The sequence below is a fragment of the Gavia stellata genome, chromosome 1, assembly GCF_030936135.1.
Source record: "Gavia stellata isolate bGavSte3 chromosome 1, bGavSte3.hap2, whole genome shotgun sequence".
In the NCBI taxonomy this organism is placed as follows: Eukaryota; Metazoa; Chordata; class Aves; order Gaviiformes; family Gaviidae; genus Gavia; species Gavia stellata.
In genome coordinates this window covers 24,806,758-24,830,905 of record NC_082594.1, presented here as the reverse complement: position 1 = coordinate 24,830,905, position 24,148 = coordinate 24,806,758, and the positions used below count along the sequence as shown (strand labels likewise).

At 37.8% G+C, this 24,148-nt stretch overlaps 1 protein-coding gene across 2 annotated transcripts in view; it reads right to left on the bottom strand.

Moving 5' to 3' along the window:
* The window catches only part of FRY (FRY microtubule binding protein), a 178,190-nt gene that overhangs the window by 127,913 nt on the left and 26,129 nt on the right, over nt 1-24,148 (bottom strand). For both annotated transcript variants that reach the window (XM_059823308.1, XM_059823300.1), the window contains exons 2-3: nt 16,811-17,010; nt 469-522 (exon numbers count right to left, since the gene is read on the bottom strand). In XM_059823308.1, the coding sequence (XP_059679291.1) occupies nt 469-522; nt 16,811-17,010 (254 nt within the window). The remainder of the gene's footprint in view (nt 1-468; nt 523-16,810; nt 17,011-24,148) is intronic.

Genomic DNA, 24,148 nt, shown 5'->3' with positions numbered 1-24,148 from the left:
AGCATATATATAAGTAATGCTGAGTCACAGCTACAGAGACAAAATAGACTGATGAGAATGACAGCAATGACAATGCTTCTAAAGGCCCTCATATTAACCATAAGAGAAAACCCATAAAAGAAAGACTGGGGGCCATGTGCCTGTTTCAAAAAGCAGATATTCTGAAAAGATACGAAGTTTGCTTGGAAACCTCCATCAGGGGAAACAGCCAGGAAATAATACATGTGCCTAATACACTGTAAAAAGCAAGAAGTTCTATGGGAAAAAATATTGAGCTTGAAAACACTGGAAAAATCCTCCTAATTTAAAACCAAGAATGGTTAGGCAAAGCACTCACCATTCTACTAAAGTACATGGAGAGATATTGCTTTTGCAGTATTCAACAATAGTATAATGACACTAGACTGCCTTCCAAGTATTTGTCTTGCATCCTGCGGAATGGAAATCATATAATTTCAAGTGTCTTACTTGATCAAACTGGGGGTCTTCTCCTCGTTGCAGAGATTTGGTCAGTGGTTTCTCCTAAAAGAAAACATATTAAAAATGCATTACTTAAGATCAATACTATGATATATTCTATCAGCTCTACTACTATTTTTCTGTTAAGATTTTTACTCACATGATTTGTCTCCTGACCAGTTTCATGCTGGAGATACTCTTTGTTTCATATGCAAAGGAGACCTCTGTATACATATGACCTAATAATGACAGTGTCTTGAGTCTCTTTAAAGTTTTTCCAAGAAAGAAAAGGACTAACCTTTTATTACACCTGAGTTACTTGGTGCTTACACTGATGATAAATTCTTTCAAAATCCTAAAAAGCACCTGGTATTTCTTCTAATACATAACCAAGGAGCTCTATTTAGCTACATGAGGTACCTTTTTGTTACAATACTACCAAGCAATACAAACATAACCATAGATACAGTGCATCATCCAGCACATACTGAAGGAAAGGTGATTTTAGAAGAATCAAATACCATAGAGTTAATTTTAAAGGAAGATAAATGTGGAAAAAATGGCTGTATTAAAAAAAAAAAAGCCATTTTTGGAACAGAAGCAAATTTTCAGGACATGTTCTCAGAGTACCTGGGAAGGCCAAGGAGAACTGCCCAACTCAGAAAGAGTCCCCACGTGTGAACATCCATTTACCTTTATGGCTTTTTTGCCAAGCAGGCTCAATTACTAAGGCATGTAAAAGTACATAGTCCAGTATTCTAGATATACGCAACAGTATATAAAACATGAATTTCCAAAACCACAATGAAAATAAACAATACGTGAATGCAGATGACAGTCTGAAAAACATGTCACCGTCACAGTTCTGCACTGAATTGTACTACTGTTGCTGGTGTCCGAAATGTGCCAGTGCCTTATTCTTCCGTAGATCATGCATCTTTCTTCTCCTACAGCTGCAAGATCAGGCGTCTCCCACCAGCTCAGCATGAGATTTTATTTTCTGTTCAGCTTTCAGCAAACTAACACTCATCAGCATCTCTTAATGTATCAGGCAAAATACCACCACTGCCAGCGTATGTGAGACGCAAAACAAAGAAATCTGTAAAGCTGCTGAGATAATGGAATGGAAAGACTTGAGGTAGTCCAAAGATTTCTATTATTTAATGTTTCTCTCTGGAGAAAATGTTGTCCAGTAAAATCTGCTGACTGATTTTGAAATTAATTACGTTGATCCACTTGTAATGCCAGCTGGCAAGGAGGCTGGCTGCAGGGTGACCGCAGTATCCCCTGACTACCTACCAAATAGAAAAATCAACAAAATGTTTTCTACTGAGTCACTGATTTATCCAGGACAGTCATCAATATTTTTCATTGTTACCTCTAATGTCTACAGTGACTCCTCCAGGTTACATTAAGGGCACAACAACTATTAGTTAGAACTTTATGACGAATTATTGGTAATGAACAGATACAGTAAAATCTTGTAGCCCAGAAAAAGACGTGTGACACCACCCCACCCGCAGTCCTCCTCCTCAGTCAGTAACTCAGTGCTACCCTACCAAGTTGTGTCTCATGGGAGGACAAGACTTCTTCTGTCTATTGCCGCACACTGAAAAGGGCAGATAATCTTTCAAAACTAGTGCTCAACTTATTTAAAAGGAAAAAGATTCTTAAGTTTTCATGGGTCCTGGACAAATCAACGTACTGAGAATTAGTGCAGTTTAGAAAAAAACCCAACACACAACCTTTTTTTTTATTAAATTTCTGTTTCTGTTACAGAAGACTTGTGTTACCACAGGGAAGTTTCTTAAGGTCTGTTTCAATAAAAAGGGCTTCAACATCCAGAAACTTTGTGTTCCCGTGCCTGACACTGCAATGCTTGGCTTTCAGAGTAGATTCTAAAATCCTGCAAAAATGCATTCAGTGTTTCAGGCAGAAATGAGGTGTGGGATTCCTTGTCACATGCCTGTCTGTAAGGTGGACACAATTAAACAAGACAAAACATGTTCTGGGAACCCAGGTCTGGAACTGCAATCCTGAAAATGTCCTAATCGCCTATTACCTATCTCTGGAAGCATGCACAACTCACAAATACTTCAGTTTCTGATGATGACATTCCCCAGGGGCCGCGCTTCTGAGTTAGCGAAGATCCCTCCATTTTGACAAGGCAATACAACTCATCTCTTGCCCTCTTACAGGCAACCAGACCAGGGATTCCTGTACATTCACCTAAAGAAACTGTTCACAGGCCATGCAACAGACCCGGTCACAGCAGAAGGCAGTCCTGGGATGGAGACCAGCCAAGGACACCTACCAAAAGCCAGGAAGGGTTCTGCTGCCATAACTTCTCAATGTCTCCAGTCCAGGGTTTTAACTGAGGCGTTTTTCTTCCCTTCATCCCATCCTGCAGCTAATGCTGTTCCTGCCACTTCCCCGCTCCTTGCGCTCTTTCCAGGCAGCAGCTGGTGCTGCAGCTGTCTCTGCCTCTCCTTCATCCCCCTGTTCGGGTTGCTGCTGTTGCTGCTTTTTCCTCAACTCTTTCTGAGTACGCCACTGCCACTGACTCTGCCTGCAGCGACTGCAGCAATGGCTCAGCCTGGCTGGACCCAAGTTGACCCCTTGAAGTCAAGTGTCTCTACACATACCCCCCTGTTCTGGGAGCGGTGTGCCCACGTCAGAGCAACTCATGGTACCTCTGCAGGGAATGGCAATAATCACAGAAAATGATATTTGGGGCTTGGAGATTTGAGAAAACTCGAAGTAGAAGTTATTACTATTTACTTTATTACTAATGATGAGTACTGAATAGATAATGAACAGAATAAAGATGAGGGGCCAGATATAAATATGTTTTTTGGTGTCCAAATGCTCCTAAAATATGAAAGGATGTTTGCTTGCATGATGAGTGTAACAAGTGACCATGTCAGGAAGACACTGCTCAGTACATTCAAAGACAGCTCAATTACATGCAGGTGCTTCAAGTGTCCCTTGAAAACAGCATTTTTCCTTTATGCAATAGATAATTTCTTCTGATCTACTGTAAACAACTTGCCTATTCTATACCACTAATATCTAGTTCTAATATCCTTACAAATCTTACCATTTCATTTTATGCAGTATTTTCAACATCGTTGCTACCATATAAAACATTTTTATACTTATGGTAGACATTTTCATTACATACAAAAGGTTCAGGACTGGCAAAGACAAGGTTAAAACGTATAATAAAGTGAAATTGCCTCTAAGTAATAGATACCATAGCAGTCTATTTACCCTGGAGATACACTAATTTAAAAGTTTTTTAAAAAATCTTAAAAATGTTTTCCAGCCTCAAGGCACTATTTTATTTTTATTTATTTTCTTGCCCACCCAATTCAGAAATGGCAAAGAGGCCCTTTTATATTATGAGCTGACTCTGTTTGAGTCTCTGTAGCTATAACACATTCTACAGAAATGTCTTCCAAATCTTGGATGAATAGGTAGGCTGAATTTGGAGCCAAAGCCTACAACCACAAAATATGAATAAAGAAAGTTTTGATTAATCTGAAAGAGTCCATAGCTTTCTGGGCTATAAAAAACATCAGAAAATTTCAGAAGAATGGACTCTCAATAATAACATCTCCATTTTTAATCACTAAGTTAAACATTCTTATTTCTTGTTTGAAGTGCTGCCTTCAATTGTATACTCTGTATTTGTTCATACTGGAAACTCCCATGATATACGTTAGAGATAAGCAGTAAAGATCAGCAAAGACAATTTTGCATTTAGTATTTGAAACTCATTTTTCAACAATCTAAACTTTTTGCACTGCCAATGCTTACAAAACAAAAAATTGTTTTGCAAAACAGTTAAAACAATTAAAAACACCTAAAAATTAATTTCCTTCCTCTGCCTCATTGCTGTTTTGGAAACATTAATAGGATATAATAAAATAGAGTATGTTGAATATGCAATGGCAGATGTATCTTTTATCCCATTTGCATGCACTAACTACATATAATGTTTATAATTTATCTTAAAAACAACATATCAGTCAAACCCACTATTCACACAGGCACACTAAAACATTTCTCCAAAGACTGTCAGCTACTTTTAATGGTTAATAGATTAATGCTTTTTCAGGGCTGCTACACAAATATAATTGGATACATTTACACAGGAATAGCTTTTCTCGACCACCTGTCACAGAACTGAGTGTTCAGGGAAACATGAAAACAAAAGGATGTTGTAGTGCCACCTATTAAGCTTCACTATGTCACCATGTTATAATGATATATAATGCCCCTTAAAGTTATTTCTAACCTCAGCAACCATTAGGCACGTTATTCCTACTGAACTATGACTGGGTACAGTACTACTGACTGAGATAAACCCCATCCTTTTGTAAGAGCATGGAGGATGCAAGGACATTTTGATACAAAATGTAACTTTCGCACTGCATGCTAAAAAGCAGCCACACACACTCTACTGAGTAGTCTGCTGGGATGGAGGAGTTACCAAAAGGAAAGAGCTGAAGAATGGGCCTTTTCACATAAAATGGAGTAGACATAGACCACATTCAACTACTACAGCTAAAATATATATAAAATGCATGTAAGAACCAAAAAAACCCCAAGTGTAATTCTTTGCTGCTTACAATGAATCATGCAAGCCCCAAAAGAAATTGAACATAGTTGTACTATATTCTTTTCATCAGGAAAGAAAGGTGGTGTCTTGTAGGAATAGGTCTGCTCCAAAAATAGCTTTATCAAACATGCTAAACTTTTTATTTTGCCATTGGTTACTTTGTACAAAGATCAAAAAAAGTATCGCTGTCAGTCTTGTGCTCATGTGGTGTGTCAACCATTATCTGTATCATCTAGGAGAAAATGCCACGGTGCCAATTTGCCTCTGAAGGCTGAGAATGCGAAACTTCATTCCACAGAGGAGTGCCTACCCTTCAGATGCAGCTGACCTACCAGCCGGTTGTCTCTGAAAGGGACAGTTTGTCTGTCTGATCCCTGCCTCCATTTTGGCTGTGTGCTCCTGCCTCCTCCCTCCCAGAAGGGATCTATGCTGACCCTGCATTGAGCAGGTTCATGCAGCTGAACTTGCAAGTATGTACTTCTGCTTTGCCGTCTCAAAAATGGATAGAACAGTCTATGGTCCCATAAAAAAGCAGCTGTACTGAAAATAGTTCTGAACTTCTTGGGAAATAATTTTCACCTCTTATTTAGCTTTTTACTATTTAGGAATTCCTACCACCACCCCGGGAAGCTGAGTTAATTTATACTTAAGCAATTAAGAGAGCCAAGCTTTTTGACTCAAAAGCACAATCTGTTTACTCTAATAGTCTCCCAAATGTCTCCCACCTGGAACTTCTGTGAAACAGGCAATTAGTGTCCTGTTTTCACAACTATTCTTTGCAAGTCAGCAGGTCCTCATGCATAAAAATATAAATTGCTGGTTTAGTGGATGACAACAGAATCTTTGATTTCTCTTGTTGCTCTACTCAGCATCAATTAGCTGCTAGATACCTCTTCTAAGAGACTGTGTCAGTGACCATGGTACACAGATGATAGTAAAATAAACAGAAAAGGGGATTTCCTTTATTAACCTTTGAAATTCTAAGCATACACTAACAGGAAATTCTAAAGGCAAACATAAAAAAGAAAGATATGATAACATAGCTTCAAGAAAACACCACAACTCTGCAAAAGACAAAATTATAGACTCCAAAAATGTTAAAGAAAACTCTAATGAAATTAATGTAACTTTTGAAAATTAAGTAAAAAAGCAATGCTAGTTGTACATGGTATTTCATAGGGAGAAAAAAAAACATATTTCAAGTGGCTATGAAATATATGTAAAAATATTCTAAATCTCCCATAAATTTTTATTTTAGCAAACTCAGGTCAAAAACCTACTTGTCATTACAGTTGCTGCATAAAAATAATGAAAGGTGAATGTTTAGAAGACAGGCTCAGTATTACTCAGTCTGTTCTTTCTTCATGCAGTTGCTCTTTTCTTTGTAACAGCTCTTCTGTGCCCAGTACTGCTGTACTGCTGAATACAAAACTGTGTAAGAAAATACCAGTTCAATTTCAAATACAGGTTTTCACTCACTGGCTCTGACTCTCGACTCTTTGGCATCTACGTCATGTACTGTTCTGACTTGGTGATAGCTTATGTCATCACATCAGGTATTACATGCTAATTTTTGCCTGAATATCACATTCTCTGCAAAAGGCATCTTTCACCTGTGCTGCCTACCAATAAAATCAAAATGTGGACACTCAGAAATTTTGGTCATGAGAATGCTTAATCTGAGGCAACTGGTGTATCAGAAAAAATGGACAAACAAGCCAAAGAAATAGCAAACTGATTTTCAGAACTAATACTACACAGAAGTGGAGTAAATTCCAAGCAGCCTGAAGACAGAAGCAAACCCACTGAATTAGAGATTGCTTTCCAAGCTATTAGATGCACAGTGCAAAAATTAGCATTGCAACTTCCCCAAAATAACATGGAACTTAAGAAAAAAAAATCACAAAAATCAAATGTGAAAGTTTTCTTTCTTTCACTTACCTTGAGCAAACAATTCAAGAACTCTGACATTCTTACCTGATTAGTAAAAAAATTCCCAGACATGCCCTCAACTCAGTGTTGATAGTAAATGGTCACAAACTTTAAACAAAGGTTAAGTGCTGTTACAGATATAGGGGTAACTGCAAAAAAAAAAACCCAAAGAAAAAACCTACTACTCTTGGCATTTGCATCTTCTGCAATATTTTTCCATTGCAAAGTAAGGTGCTTTCCTGTAGGTAGGAAGTAAAAAAATGCCTTTTACTAAAGTATTTCTTTTAAGCCCAAATACGCTGATGGCTACCAGTGGACCAGTTCTGAAAGAGATTTTTTAAACACAAGCTTTTGTAAAATCTAAAAAGTTGAAAAGAATACTAAGGATGACTTTACTGAAATTTGAGGTAGACTAGCACAAGCGAGAAAGGAAATTTTATTGGCTGTTTATTTTCAGAGTTTTGTGTTAATAGGAGTGCCTTTTTAAAATTGTAGCTTAATGAACACATCAAAAACCTCTGTCTGAACACATGCAAGTTGTAAGGTGAGCTAGTATCATAATACTTTCCCTTGCTTTTCCCTGATTTTAATTACTCCAGTTCTACAGTGTACAGAAAAAGAGGTGAATTTTACAACCAGTAAGTTTGATAAATTTAAAAAGAGCATCTAAAAACGAAGTGTGGACACTTAATGTTGACAGCATAATTCCATCATAGACCTGTGTTAGTGGACTGACTGATTCTGACTTAAAACTTCCAATGTAAGAAGATAAAATTTTTTTAATTGGAACCTAATTTGCTAGGGCAGAGAATATATTAAGTTTTAGTGGCATCCTCACTTATGAAAATTCACGAAGGACCATGATGTACAGCTTGGGAAGTACTATGAAGTTAATATAATGGATTAACTAAAACAGTGCTAATTGAATTTTAGGTACAGGATTGAGTTTATTAGTAGTCCCAAGTCCAACTAATGATTTACATGGGTTACATTCAACACTATCAATATTCCCAATTTCTATACCTATAATAAATTATTACAGATTCAGTGATTTACACTCCTAAAAGAGTTATCGACTAAACTGGTATTTGATTGTAAGTTTGAATACTCAAAAAACCCCTAAATTATTTTAAGTCAGTCATTGCTAAACTAACTGAACTGGTATTAATGAAATGAGAGAGGCCTGTTACAGGAAGCAGCAGTAATAAACTGTTGTGGAGCTGAAAACAACATGGCTATTACGTTGCAAAGCCTGACTGCAGCAAGACACAAAAAAAAGACAGGTTTTTTTGCTTGTATGATGCGTTTTCTTCAAGGTGAGCAAGATAGATAGGATTTGCTTCTCAAAAACTATTGAGGTAAATACAGATTTCTTCTTCTGTTGTTTGTGCTGAGATCCATTACAATGCATTTTCATAAAAATGTTTCTCCATAATAGGAACAAGAACATGCTCAAAACACAGACACCCAGAGCATTCTATACTGCATAAAAACACTATTTCCACATTGCTCTCAAAATGAAGCCCGGAAAAAGGCTTTCTGGAGTCATATTCTAATAATTAATGATACTTTGTATAAGGCTTCAGTCAAGAGTGGTGTCATGAGATGCAGTATGAGAGTCCAAGATCTTTTACCTGTGACCCTGTGGGACTGGAATAAATATGATGCTCTGAAAAAGCATTTCATACAGTGATTTGTATGTAACATTTTTAGCATTCTAAGAACAACAGACTATGGAGATCTGGACTTCCACATCCATGTTAACACCTTTGTGAGAAACTGCTATTCCAAGCCCTGTTTCAGCTGTTTACCAAGGTGGTTCAGCTAGGCACTCTTCATCATCCAACGTAAGTATTTTAAAAAAAAAAATAATCCAGAGGTATGCATATAATAGTCACTTCTACGAAGAGAAGGCTTTTGTGACAGCAGACTTCTGTGAAATAGAAACACTGAAAGATCCAGTGGTAAATTAAATACATTTAGGAGACAAGGTCACTACAGTCAAAAGTGTGTAACTTGAACAGTACTGTTCCTTCCTTTCGATCTCTGACATTACTTGTGAGAGCTGGCAAAGAGGGTGAGAGTTTGCTCTTCCCTGACCTTGATGTACCCTGGTCATTTGGTACATCTTTGTTTCCTAAACAGAGAAGTCAACTGACACTTCAATCCTATATGCAAAGAGTTTTACGATAAGCTTTTTTTTTTCTTTTACGAAAAGAGGTTTATGATGAGCAAAGTTATTTCTTCTGTACAAGAAGGACATGGTAGACAAATGCAGGAAGCTTTTTTTTCCTGCACAGAATGGGGGATGCGCAGCTTCCCTCTTGCGCTCACTACGTTGTCCGAGTTACTACGAGAGCACTGTCCTCACCTTCAGTCTAACCTCCTATCCATGGAGAGAGCAATGCTACGAGGATTTAGGGGACTTCTGTGTTCCAAGCAGTGGATAAGATTCCTTCTTTTAGTATATTTACACAGAACTGGTAAAATGCTATAAAAACATGGAGGTTGGGAAGGGTGGGCAAGTTTCCCACATTTGTGAGCCTTGGCAACGAAAATACAGGATTAGCAGCAGACCTCTGCTAAAAGGTACTCTAGAGTAAAATGCAGAATGCCTGTCTGGATGCAGACATCGAGAATACCCTACGACCAGGCAGGACAGATATCCTACCAGCTACCGCGTACTGAAGTGCGGCTGCATGAGAGAGAAACCTGCAGTTGTTTCTGATACAGAACTGCCCGTGATCCCACGCTTTCCCCACCATCTTAATCTCCATGGGAAGCACTAAGCAGGACGTGCTTCAGTTACGGCAAGGTGAGCTGCTGAAGTGCTTACATGGCTTTGCTGGCATCAGGGCCCAGCAGGGCCGGCCGCAGCAGCTGGGGCTCCCCATGAGGGCAGCAGGGCAGGGCCTGGCAGCCAGGGTCTGTCCCACCGCCCCAGCCAGGAGCAGGGCAGGCGGGAGGTGGGGGCAGCCCCAGCCATCAGGCACCTCTGTGGGATGGGCCAAGGCCAGGCCCCGCTGCGGTGTCCCTGTGGCAGGGACTGACTGCCCGGGGGGCTTTAACAGGGCCCTGCGCTGTGGGCAGGGGTGGGTGAGGCCCAGAGGAGGCCATTAAGGCTTGTTAGTGCCCTCAGGGCCCTGACTGCTGGTTACCATTCAGAGTAATGTAACCTAATTTAATCAAAGCTATAGGAAGCCCTTATCAGTTGATTTGAATAAATTTAGAGTTGTAATTGCAGGGCTGCTCCAGGCACAGCTGAAAGCTCTGTAAACAGGAACCATGTTTCTCTTAACCCTCGGACAGTCAGGGGTAACAAACGACAGCTACTGACCCCCGTAACTGCCTGCTGTCTCCCAGCCACTGCTGCTTTAAGGTCAGGTAGCTACTTCACCTCATTAACTGTGTGTTTATTGTCATAGAATAGAGCAATAGACAAGGAAAGGTATATTTTTAAAGTGAACTCGAGAAAGTCTGATGACTTTCAGTAGTTTTCTTTAAACTTCCTTTATTTTGGGCTTTCTTGGCTATGTATTTATCTCAAAGGCTGTAGCTGTAGCATAAAAGACGTGTCCCCAGGTGACTTCATCTGAAGCTTTTTCCTCGCGGTTACTGGTGGCGATCTGGCAGACTTTCAAGGATGATGCCAGGGTGCCCCTGCAGAGCTAACATCAGCCTTCACTGTTCTTTTGCTACGAGCACGATGGCCACAAAAGCCATAGCTTCCACCCATACTACACGCCCAGCTAAGGAAACAAGATCTTATTGGGTGAATTTCTAAATCGGGAAGGTAGCTACGTGAAGTACTTAAGTTTTTCTCATATTTGTCATGCCAGCAGATACGCAGGATCAAATATGGCATAATTCAAACCGTATCATGACAGACGCAGGCCCAGAAGAGAGCACATAAATTTAAACTTCATACACCAACCCTGATGAAGCAGTACCTCATTGACTTCAAACATGACCCTGAAAGCATGCAAAGGATGAAGCTGTTGCAAAAATATGGAAAGATACCTCTTTAATTAATTGCTACTTGTCTGGCAAGAATGCTACCAAAGTAGAGACTTGATTTCAATTCAGTCCTTCATGATGACAGACCAGTGATAAGTCTGGCCTGAGGTGACTGTAGTATGACTTTAATTTTCTGGATAGTGGTAATAACCAATATCCTTAAATGACCAAAAATGTGAATAGGGGTATGTGGTAGGTTCTGTGCTATATTTGCAAGCATCAGCCAACATGTGATATAGTGCCAACAGTCTCAGCAACCTTGGATTGAATCTGCCTTCCAATGTTAAATCCTCTTAGTGATTTGAACCATCATATGCGCCACTGACAATTCTCCAACTCTATACATGCAGTAGTGAGGCCCAGGGACAGTTAGCATCCTGGAGAAGTTAGCTGCTGGGCAGGGTGTAAAAAGAAACAGAACCAAGGGGACAATCCACACAGAAATCAAGCTTAGTCCTTAGATATGGCTGCGAGTTGAATAAAATACTGAGGCCAACTGCTAGTCTAAAAAATTGACCCATGATCCAGTCAGTGACCTGCAGGAAAGAAACTCTGCTGAGCTGACACTTGCTGGGAGCTCTAAGAGATGCAGCATTCTCCTGAGGACAGTGACTGTCCTCAGTCCTCCAGATTGTCCTATAACTGACAGACATACATCTGCCCCATTCAACATGCCACTTAATGCAGCCACTGTAACAGATCTGTAGGGCTCCATAAAATCAAAAGATAGTATATTCAGGTTACATATCAAGTAGTTAAAGTAAGATGGTGTGTAAATGCTTCACTTTCTTATGAACAGGTGAGAGGACAGTCCTCAGCACAGTCAATAAAGTGAGACAGAATTTCATAAAGAAGTAATCTTAAGTACTTCAGAGACAATTATTGAAAGAATAGATAATTTTTCTTAATGTCCTACACATTATTTGTCACAACTGGATCTAAAAGAATTAACCCACTATTATTTATTTTTATCATTTAAATACTAAATAAAGAATACAGTAGAAATAAAGAGTTATGATAAGTTAGATACAGAATTATGATAGTATGAATTATGAACTCCTTGGGGTAGGGATGAACTACCCACATGTCTTACAGAATTTTTAATTTTTACAGAGTTCCACTTATGTTTATTCCACAACCACTAGTGGAATAAAACAATTATATTAATGACTAGTGACATAATCCCTGAGTGATACAAAGTGACACAGAGATGGATAGGGACAGATGACAATGGGAATCTGGCATGTTTGTAGCATTTACAGAAGAAGGTCCCAGGGAGGATAATTCTGTATGGGAAAAAAGAACAGCAATTTCAATATATACTTGCATAAGGTTATTCAAATAAAGTTGTCTTCTTTTCAATTTATTTGGGCACACACATACTGAATGGATAGTTAGAACAGAGCAAGGCAGTTTGCCTTTCCTCTTCTCCATGAAATTACTTGTTCCTGATAGTAACTCCTGCCTGTGCACTGTGAATGAATAGCGTCTGAAGTCCCTGTGTATGCCAAACTATTCATGAGGACTTCAAACGTAAAAAATGTGTAACACTAATGTGTCCCATAGATGAGAACAATGGAGTCATTCCTCATGTGATGCAGCTGGAATTTCAGTCCATGTAAAACAGAAAATTCTACATTACAGCTCTGTGATAAAACTGCTTGGTATTATTATAGCTTACATAAATCTTATTAGTTATCGCAGCCCATCCCTCAAAAACCAAAACGCCTTCTACTTCCTTTTCTCCCAAGTCTGTCCTTAGTATATTTCTTCTGCAATGCCTAGAGAAACTGAAGTGTAGATTAAAGCTAATCGGACAGCAGTGCCACTATACATGTTGGTTGGTCAGTCTTTGCAAAAACAAACTTGCATTATTCTTGCCCTTTCAAAGTCTTCCTAACCACCTGCTTGGCTGTTATCACCAGCTCTGTTTTGATATAGGGCTATATTTTAATGTCTTTGAGCTTCTAATGAAATGGAAGTAATAAATAGATTAGTATCAACCACACCACTGCTTTCAGTTTTTTTCCAGTGGCCAGATATATCTACCTAATAAAAGGAGAAAGTTATAGGCAGAATACATGAATATGCTTATAGTCCTAATCCTATGATGAGTAAATTCTGTTCCTGAGTTCAGTATTCAGAGAGATCCTGAATTTAGACAAGCTCAGTAAAAGAAGATGCTTTCAGGAGAAAAGCATCATGAAAGTTTACCAACAGCTAAATTAACCATTAACCACTGTCAATGCCTGTAGCTTACTATGTTCTATCAATGTCTACAGCTGTGTGTAAGTACTGCTGAAAGCCATATTTAAACATTAGCCTGATCAGTATGCACAGGATGAATTATTACGCTAAGTGATAATCAACGGTCCTAAAAAGGAAACTATTTTCTGGTTTTTTTCCTTACAGTGTTAAGCTACGTAAACACATTTTATCATTTGAACTGGGAAAAACATTTCCCTGGCTTCCTCATTTTAGCTTCACTTTAAGGTCACTGCTGCTTGGAAAAAAATGAGCAGTAATAAAATATCAAATTGTGTTTGTAAGTGAAGCAATGCAAAGAAGATTTACAATATAAACTGATAAAAATGTAAATATGAATGCAATCAGCTGGGAAAAAAGGTCTGCAGGAAAAATTCTTAGTATTAATTATAAAGGAGAACAGTTATTTACAGAAAAGAAGCAGAAAATTATTAAAGGTTATTGAGAAGAAATTATTTACATTTCATTTATGTGAATTTAGTTTTATAAACTGGAAAATCCCTTTTAATTAATTCTGCCCCTTTTAATTAATTCTGCCATCAAATACCTTTAATTTGGATTAATATAACTTGACAATCTGGGTACAGTAGTTTAATCATTAAAAATCTGCCACATAATTGTGAACTTAATGTAATTATTGAAATGTTTGTTATATTTCAGAGACCCTAAGAAGGTGAATAAATTGACCTGAAATTCCAAATAAAATTTTCTCCAGGTTTCCATCCTAACTTGTTAAAGACTTAGCAGTGGATAGTCGACTTTAGATTCATGCCTAGAAAACATATTAACTGGGGAGTGTGTTTTTTATGATGATCGCTGCCAGATCCAGTAACCAAAATGTCAAATCATACTTGGTTGACAGCCAAGGCAGCAGGAGGAGCAGGTGATATTGCCCTCTGCTTTCTCTGCTGCTGGAATCTTGCTATCCCAGTTGAGATTTCATGGGGCTGCAGGAGCGGGTGGGTGCTGTGCCCTTCACTGCTGCCCTAGAAAATAGCAAAAATTTTTTGGGCCTCGCTAGCATCTGCAACTCATGTCGGGACACAAACTTGGTTTTCCACCACAGTTGTCAGAACACTGTAATTTACAGTTGGGCTCTGTGTACATGACAAAAGAAAGAGATGGATAAATCAAACAGGCATATGGAACCCAAAGAAACTGAGAGAAAAACTCATAAAAACAACAGTAATGATAATCAGAAAGATTAAGCAGGCAAACTGTGTGTATGAAAAGAAATATCTAGGTAAAAAATATATCAGTAAGTCTTTACTTTAATACCCTAGTAATTTCAGAGCTTGAATCTGAGCTAGACGTTGTGATAAAAGAGAGGAAAGAGCAGTTATATTATAAACAGATCATTTTAGCTTCTCTAAAAGATATCTTAAGTATTCATCACTCATTACAAAATTAAACTGTCATATCTTGTAATGACTTAGAGAATTCAAACTAGAAACATCTCAGTGTTAGAGCTCTTTGCAAGTTTGATTTTCTTTGAAGTACGTTTGAGTTTAATTAGAATGGAATCTTCAAAGAGCTTACCATTTGACTACCTATTGTGAAAAAAGACCAAAGGGTGGCTCTGCATCACCAATTTATAATCTTTGTCTTGCAAATCCCTGGGACTTCCTGATCAAAGTTCTAGTCAGTAGAGTAGAAATGTGGGAACAAAACTGCTAATCGTCCAACAGCTACCCCACAAAAAGGGTGGGCTTAAATTCTTAGCCGTTATTCCAGAATAATTTTTGCCATTTTTCCTTGTCACTTCTTCCACTACAACCTAATTATTTCAAGATAATTTTGACTGAATATCTACAAAAAACTGCTTACACATTTGTTACAGTCACCCTCAAATAGCAGCATGCCAAGACTTGTAAGTCCTGTTAGTATTAATAAGATGTGAGTATGCCATTGAATTATTGTTAATGTCTCATGGTTAGACTGTTAAGAAATACGTTCTGAAAATGTTGACAAGAAGAAGGTGACATTCCAGTCTCTTGTCATATTTTTACATTCTATGTTGAATTTACCAAACAAAATTTCACTGAACAGCCTCTGGAATAAGGTAAGATCAACATTCAGATATTCATAGTTTCGCAAAGAGACAAAAATAACGTATCAACACACAGCAACCCAAAATCATCTTAACACAAGGTGAAATGGGAATAAATCAGAGTCACTGGTTCATATCTATGTCTGAAACATTACATGAAAATGCAGAGTAAAAGAGATGCCGCAAGGAAATTACGTTCTCAGTTCTGGGCTTTTTGTTGTTTGCCTGATCTTGTAAAGTAATTTTACAACACATTTTGTCTTAAAATTTTAAAGCACTGTGTGTCACATGAAGACTGGATGGTAATAAATAGCTGCTGGCAATTTTTTTAAACGACCTGCACTGTGAGTGTCAGTTTATTCTACTTTTTGTGATTTGGAGGGGACTCATGAAAGAAGAAAATGGATCTTTGTCAAAATATTCCTTCCTGTTGGCTTTTTTTGTGTTATTTCCAAATTATGTAAGATATTTCTGTCATCTTGCATCTACTTAATGTTTCAGAGGGAAGTCTGGAAAAACTTTGCAAGCACCAAATGCTTCTGAATTTAAATCAAGACATAAAGCTGAACAGATGCCATCAGAATCAAGACGATCTCAATTCTACTGTTCAGAATATCCAGACCTGAAAATGGGGAACTAAGTATTCTATTCTGTGCTTTATAACAAAAAAGTTATAAGATTTTATAAAAATTCCCTTACAGCTCAGAAATACAATTTCCTGTTTTTTGGTTTTTTTTTTTTTTATTATTATTTTTACCTTGTCAGAACTAAAATATAGGTTACAGAACTAGTCTTCCCTAATCAAAGTAACAAGAATGTGTATAAAATGTAGTCTCAAAATAGCAGACTCGGAGAAGTTCAGTTACATAAGACAATTTGCCACAGACATACTCGTATGTTAAATTTGCCTAAAATATAAATAACAATGGCTCTCTCACTGACTGTGCAAGACCTTGTAATGTAGCTCCTTTTTCAAATGCTGCATGCTATAGCACTTTGTTAGATTATGAAACTTACTCCTGTCAGAACTAAAATAGGAACAAGCAGTGCTATTAATTTTCATGTTTTATCTGAAAACCCGTACTGTTCAGAAATACTGTTTTTATCGTATTTCAGCATTTTCTAATCTATTTTGACTCAAGTGACCTCTCTCCCAGCTGTGAAATCTATGCTGGCTGACACCCCTTCTGCCTCTCAATAACATTAACATGTGCCCATATTACAAACAGAAATAAAATATTCATTGCTTTTCATGTCACCCCTTTGGCATATCTTGCATACCTCTGTCCTCTCCCACAACCTTCTAATTGCCACAGTAGCATATCTTACAGTTTGGGAAGCAGTATCAAACGCTAACACAGATTACAAATGAAATATTCTGCATTGCACAGCAAGCAAGCCTGATTTAAAAATAAATTCAAAGCAAAGGACATATATACTTAGAGTTTCTTTTTACTTACAAGAGGTTCTGCCATGATGATGCGAATCTTGCGTTCAGCCTGAGTGGTAAAGTTAACAAACAAGCTCTTCAGGACGTATTCACCTGGTTTACTGTCTGGGTCAACATTGATAGGCAACATGGCTGGAGGTCCTTTTTCTCTCTGTGTACCAGAAACAGGTGGGACAGGTGGCTTGATATATCCGTTACCAACTGGAGAAGCTGAAATGTAGCAAAGACACATTTACTTTTGGGTAATTCAACATGTCTTAACTTTTCCAGAGCATCCCAATGGCCCACTATAGTGTCAAAGCAAAACTGGAGACTAGTTGATAATAAAAAAAATACACAATACATAAATACAATTTCCACAGTATAGTTATAGGTTAGATTTACATAATCTAGACCGGAAGAAGAAAACAAAGCTGAAATCTTATAATGTATTAAAATTCAGTAGTGTTTACTATGCAGTGCGCACTCAATCCTCTTTTTTTACATGGTCAGACTTGCTGACACCTAACTGTTGGAATAACATCCTCTTTTCTTATCCTTTGACTTGCAGGCCAGATCTGTAACTCAGTTGTCAGATAGGGAATTTACTGCTATTCAAACTGACCTATCCTTGCAAAAGTCAGGAGTCTGATCTTTTGACTAAGGTGAGCTGTAAAGGGCCTTATTTTCCTCTCATTTATACTGAGGTCAATCAAGAATGATTCCTTTAAAAACAATGACATTTCACCAGTATAAATCTTTTATAAAGAGTCAGACACAAAATTTTTTCCCATGGCCAAAAAATGTTTGTTATGTATTAGTTTTCCTGAAAGTACCAAACCCTACAGTTCCATTTGGCACTTGTGAGATCACATCTGGAGTACTACGTCCAGTTTTGGGCTCCCCCATGCAAGAATGACATTGCTGTTCTGGAGCGAGGCCAAGGGAGGACCACGAAGATGGTCAGGGACTTACATGCTTGCTACATGAGTACAGGCTGAGAGTGCTGGACTGGTTCAACTTTAAGACGAGAAGGCTAAGGGGAGGTCTTATTGCAGTCTTCAGCTACCTAATGGAGTATAGCAAAGATGGAGCCAGATGCTTCTTCGAGCATGGTGACAGGATGAGAGGCAACAGACACTAGTTGGAATGCAGGAAATTCCAATCAGATATATGGAAAAAATTTCCATTGTGAGGGGGTGATCAAGCACTGGTACAAGTTGTCCACAGACATAGTAGAAATTCCACTCTTGGAGATACTCAAAACTTGATTGGACAAGGCCCTGAGAAACCTGTCTATTTGGCAAGCAGAGGTTGAAGGAATCATCCTCCAGAGTTCCTTTCCAATTTAAATTATCCTGTGATTCTGTGAATTCCCCATAACCAGTATCAATATATTATGTACTAGGCTTAGATCTACTTACTGTTTTTCTGGGAAACTGAAGAAAAAATAAATAGAAGTACTATGAAACAAAACCTCATTAATTCAAATATTACCATTCTATGCATAAAATTTCCAAAACAAAATCCTCAGGCTTAGCTCTTATTGGCAATAAAAGTCGTATCTGATCTTCAGGCAGGTACTGGTAGCACTCTCTGTTACACTTGCCAGAGACTTTAAAAGTAGCAAATTAAGTAACACTGGGAAGGCCAGCCATTAGCCACTCTAAATGCAATGTAAGTGTTGTAACACCCGTGAGCACTGCTGGTGATTGGGACAGAGGTGCTTTAATGCAATATAAACTGTGGAAAATATTGTGAACTAATACTAATACCATTATAGTGTTTCCCCATAGCATTGCATTCCAGAGTGTTACATTGTATGTTGCATCCAAGTTGCAGAGAAAGAAAGAAAGAAAGAAAGAAGAAAGAACCACAATGATGGATGCCACACATCTAATGCCTTTAGCCTTTCCTTTTGAGGAACAGAATTGCAACTATAACGGAAAGTAATTTCAACTATTAATTACCTGAGATTGCTTTAAGAATAAATGAGATTTTAGATCTTTCCTGAATACTTCAACAATTCATTGCTGTAAAAAACTGAAAAAACTAAATCCCAAAGACTACGGTATAGTTTGAGGGTATTCATGATGTGGTAGAATCAGACCCCAAATTCATGCACTGAAATATAAAAAGATGCACTGGAGAAAAGACATATTTTCCTTTACAAAAATCAAGGTTTAGAAGTCCACTATTTGACTATAATGCAAGATATAAATGCTTTTGTTCATGTAGCTATTATTCTGCAAGTGTAACATATCTGTACTTTACTTTGAAAATAACTCCCCTGATTGATAAGGTATGGCATCACTCTTTAGCACAGCAGCACCACTTCTTCCACTCCAATAGATGTTTCCTGCTAGATTTGTTTCCTGCAAAGTTTCACTTGATTTTTGACGGCAAAAGCATGATCATGGAGTTTTGTTGGCATTATGACTCTTTGCATAAAACCAAGTGTATTGAACATTTATATTATACAAAACTGTTTCTAAAAATACCTTGTTGTTCTGAATAATAATCTACTTCAAAGTAATGAAAAAAAAGCCACCAGAGAAGAGTGTAAGTGCTACTGCTCTCCTATCATCACCTAGGCTCTCCTAAAGTTTAAGCGTGAAGACAGTGGGATGCAAAGGATGCAAATTTGTATGCACTATCAAATATGCTAGATAATGGAAATTTCTCCACAAATAGCTTTAGGAAGGAGTCAGACAATATTTTTACGATCACTAATATATTTGCCAAGAATGTGGTTTTGACTGGCTCACATCTACCCATGAAATCAGTTTGATTGCCAAGTTCTCAGTTAGGAAAAATGGTTTTTTTTGTGAGCAGTGAAACCAATTTTCTTAAGGATTTGTGTCCTTTGTGCAGTAAAAGCCCTGCACTCCCCCCTGTCATCATCCCAAGCTCTCCGTAAGTAGTTCCCAAGCTCCCTCCCTAGCTCTGTTCCCCGGGGCTGGGCAGGCAGGCTGCCCGCCAGCCAGCCTCTGCCAAGCTAAACACACCCGGGCTGGGCCGCCCGCCTCTCTCTGGCCAGCGCAACCATCCCAGGCTCCCTCTTGAAGGAATCTGTAGGAATCTGATCAAATGCAAACTTGCCTTCTGTTCCTCAGGCAATTTTGCAATTTTGGTTTAAACTGGCTACTAAGTGCAAAGTTTACTATGAAGGGACATGCATATGAAGGGACATGCGGGAGGGACGGAAGGCAGGAAGGCAGTATGTGAGATGGTGCACACCTCACATCCTTACGAAATTAAGTTTAAGAAACCCTAGTCACACTACCTGGGAGCTGCCACCCTTATCTTCAATTATTGTGGCATTCAGCCAGGGTTTTGAGACTGGAATTTAAATCCACATAGTCATTGTTAGTAGGAAGCCTTTCAACAATGATGCTGTTAGGTTTGTGACACAGGCTGGTCTCATTTTTTTTCCAGACATCTAACTGAGAAATCAATTATTTGCACTGTAATAGAGAAATGCAATTATTTGTGAGATTTGTCAGTGCACCAAAAATTTTTACTCTAGTTCTCCTCTGAAATATAGGACTGTACAGCCTTTCCCCCAAAGGAAAGTAAAAGGATATCTTGGGGTTTAACATCTATCATTGCTACAGCAATTACTGCAGTTATAGAAATGACTGACATATGACATTGATTTAGTTCAAATTTTTAAAAGATCATTTTGTAGCTGCTAACTCCGTATAAGTATCTTCAGTGTGGAAGTTAACGTTGGCAACAGTGTGAAGGTTCTGAGTTGATCATGACTTGGTCATGAACTATTATATACACATTTGGCTTTCTAATGCATCTTTTCAGTTCCATTACCTCAAGCATTTGCATATGCTTGACATTTGCATTGCAAAAATCTGGCCCGTGACTAGACTATCACTGCTATCAGTGGCATTTATACTGATGGTGTATGAGCTTTAACAGAATATAGTTCTTTTTCCTAGACTGAGCCTTACGAAGCTCATAAAAAAAAGTTACCTCTGAGACATAGAACTGAAAATCAAGGACTCAAAATTTAAGAAACAGCTGCATTAAAGTCATCCATGGTTGGTCCCTTTATGTTGACATATTATAATGTGGGCCTTAAAAACAGCACTAAAAAGGATGTGTCCATTTTTGCCATCTGTGCCAGTGAAACACCGCCCCATTAAATAAAAGGCATAATTTTTACATAAGAAATCACCACATATAGTTTGTGTGAATTTATGCAGAAGATACCTGGTGGGGGTGGGGTGGGAGGAAGGGGTTATACTCAATTCTAAATATTGATTTCATTGACAAATTAAGTTTTTACTATCTGTTTTCAAAATAATAATGTTCTACAAAGAGAAGTACCAGAATGGACCACTGAAACATTTAGTTTGATGTCCTAACATATTGTAGGATACTGGTCACCACAGAAGTACTGCATTAAACTAAACCCTTCACCTAGAGAAAAGTAGCTCATGCCCAAGGAGAATGAATGGTGATGCACATGCAGGGGACCATGGCAACCCTGATGCCCAAGGGCTCTGCAATAGCAAGGAATCTGTAGGTCAATTGTAGAAAGTTGTATACATATTTAAAGCTCCTATCCTAGGAAAATCTGTAAAAATGATTAACTGTGCTTGATGAGCTATAAGATGTCTGTACCATTTTGGGGTGAAATTCCAGCTGAGGGCTATTTCTCTCAAACAACCCATTTTCTTGCTTCTAAGATATGTTCCCTATTTTTCTACTATATCTGCAATAAGCTGTATTTCAAATGATAGTCTTTTCCTACAGAATATTTTCATTTAGTTCAGGTATAACGATAGTATTTTCTCAATGTTATGTATTTTTTAAAAATTAAAAACAAGGAGTAAATATGGAAGTAGCAATGCAAGATCACACACAGTTTTCACCACAACCATATACTATTGCCACAGAAAGGATTACTGAACTAAAATTACTGCAAAATTTTTTCCTGTATTGATCATTTCCCTGATCAGATAAATAGTTGTAAAAAAGCACAGTAGTTTTAACACACACACACACACACACACACACACACACACACACAGTCATTAAGCTGATAATGGCGATGAATATAAAATTAAATTATCATAAGAGAGTCTCTGTTATGATTTACACTACAGGTATTTTTCTTAAAGCTCTAAGAGGAGGCAAAACAACAGAATGATCATAATGCACAAGCCAAGAGTCTGTGCTACAGGAGATGCAACTTCAGCCAAACACAGTTACTGAATTTTCAGTATCGTTAAGCAGAAGAAACAGAGATTGCATTTTTTTGTTAACTGTGTCAAAGTTACACTTTAGCAACCATGAACAAACTAATAACACAAACCAAAACATGTATTTGCAGTATTTTCATACCTACCGAGCCCCTTTATAAAGCCGATCACACTGGACTTTCTCCAACATGCTACTGTAATATCCATGAGCCTGTGAATACCTGAAATGTTCCACTCCTTCAGTTAGAAAAGTTAGAATCCTTTTCTAACTAAAATCGAAAAGGAAATCAGTTGTTTCATAATCCTGTTTCATACTTCACTATAAATTTTTCAGCATTGAGGCATTTTGGTTTTTAATAGACAAGTGCTGAAGACCTACAATGTGTGAGCTAGAGCAGGCCTCCGGATCAGATCAGCCTTTCCATAACCAAAGGGGTAATTTTTAGCTTCAGCATATGATGATGACCACTCACGGAGTTGCTGCTTGTCTATATTTATCCACAAGTACATACTATGCTGACAGATTAGCGAAACTACTTCAGGCACTCCAAGAACATGAGACAGGATAATGGAGTTCGACATAAACAAACCATGCATATCAAACACACGTATTATCATACAATCCAAGCTGAAAGCAATTAGTATAGAAATGCAAAGCACAGAGACAACACAGGAAGGGTTTTGTTTTGTAACTAAGGTCTTTCGGGGAAAGTACATGCAGTTTAAATTCCTTGTGATAAAACCAACACAGTATCTCTTCTTTTCCCATGCCAAGAGTCAGTGAGAAACCACATATCCTTAAGGATAATTATACATCTGCTGAAATAACTCTTAAGAAAATTTGCTTTGTTTTAAAACTTCAATTATAGTATTAAAAAGAAAACACAATATTAAATAAAGCGTGAAGAATTTAATTTACAAGGATATGGTTCATGTGCCAAGGTTACCAAAAGGTGGCTTTTTCACCCTTTGAAGGAGAACATTCCCAATTACTTTGAGCTTGATAGGCAAAGAGAATAAAATTCAAGGGAAACTTTTGCTGAACAAAACAAACTAAAAATCTAGCAGATCCATTTTTATCTTGGTGAAAGAAATTGTAGGATTCCCAAGGAATGTGTTATTCCAGCATATTAGTAAGTTATGGTAGTAGCACTATTTTAATGTAAGCATTATTTTCATAATAGATTTGCATGTTTCAACAAAAAATAGCCATAAAGGCATAAAGTTAACCAATAAAACACAATATTAATGACTTGCAATATATATGATAGGAAATAAATTTATTTAAAGTACAGGTCTTTACAATGAACAATTGATGCTACTGATGTCTGACCTTTTTGTATTTCTGATCCTCTCTTAGGAGGATTTACACTCAAAAATGAAGGACCAGGAAGAATTCAGCGCACATCTGAGTCTCACATCCAGACTATTTGGAAAGTAAAACTGTAAGTTATGGTGGTACTGGTGTTGGCCTTGCTCTTCACAGGGAATCAATTTCACACAGTATGAATATTCGCCTACATGTTTTGCTTACTGCTTATCTTCCATTATTTATTAAAAGCGTTGATAAACCAGGTAGTAAATATACCCTTTTTAAGATACTTCTCCCCTCTTCTCAACTGCATGCTTACCTAAACATAATTTAAACTAATTATTAAAATAAAGAATTCTAAGAAAACCTGATTGTATGGCCTATAGCAATTTCTAAGGTCCATATAAAACCTCCTGTATGAATCTGCCATAAGCAACAGCATTGCAGACATAGCTTAACTTTAGTGCTGGAAACCATTTACACTTCCAACTATAGTGAGGCTGGCATGCATTCTCCTAGGGATGGAGAGATCTATAATTACCTTTTGCATATGTATGTCCCAGGCAGACAGTACCAACTGTGGAGCTTTGATACTACACTTAACCGAATGTACTGCTGCAAAGCTTCCTCTATTTTAATAAAAAATGTACAATAAGCAGTAAACAAAACATGTAGACAAATATTCACATTGCATGAAATTGATTCCCTGTGAAGGCTCATTTGCAGGTGAGGGAATTCTTTGCAGTGAAAAATTCACTCACTGACAGCAGTATGAATACACAGACAGTAGATACAGGCACATACAGACAATAAGAACATATAAGAGAGTCTA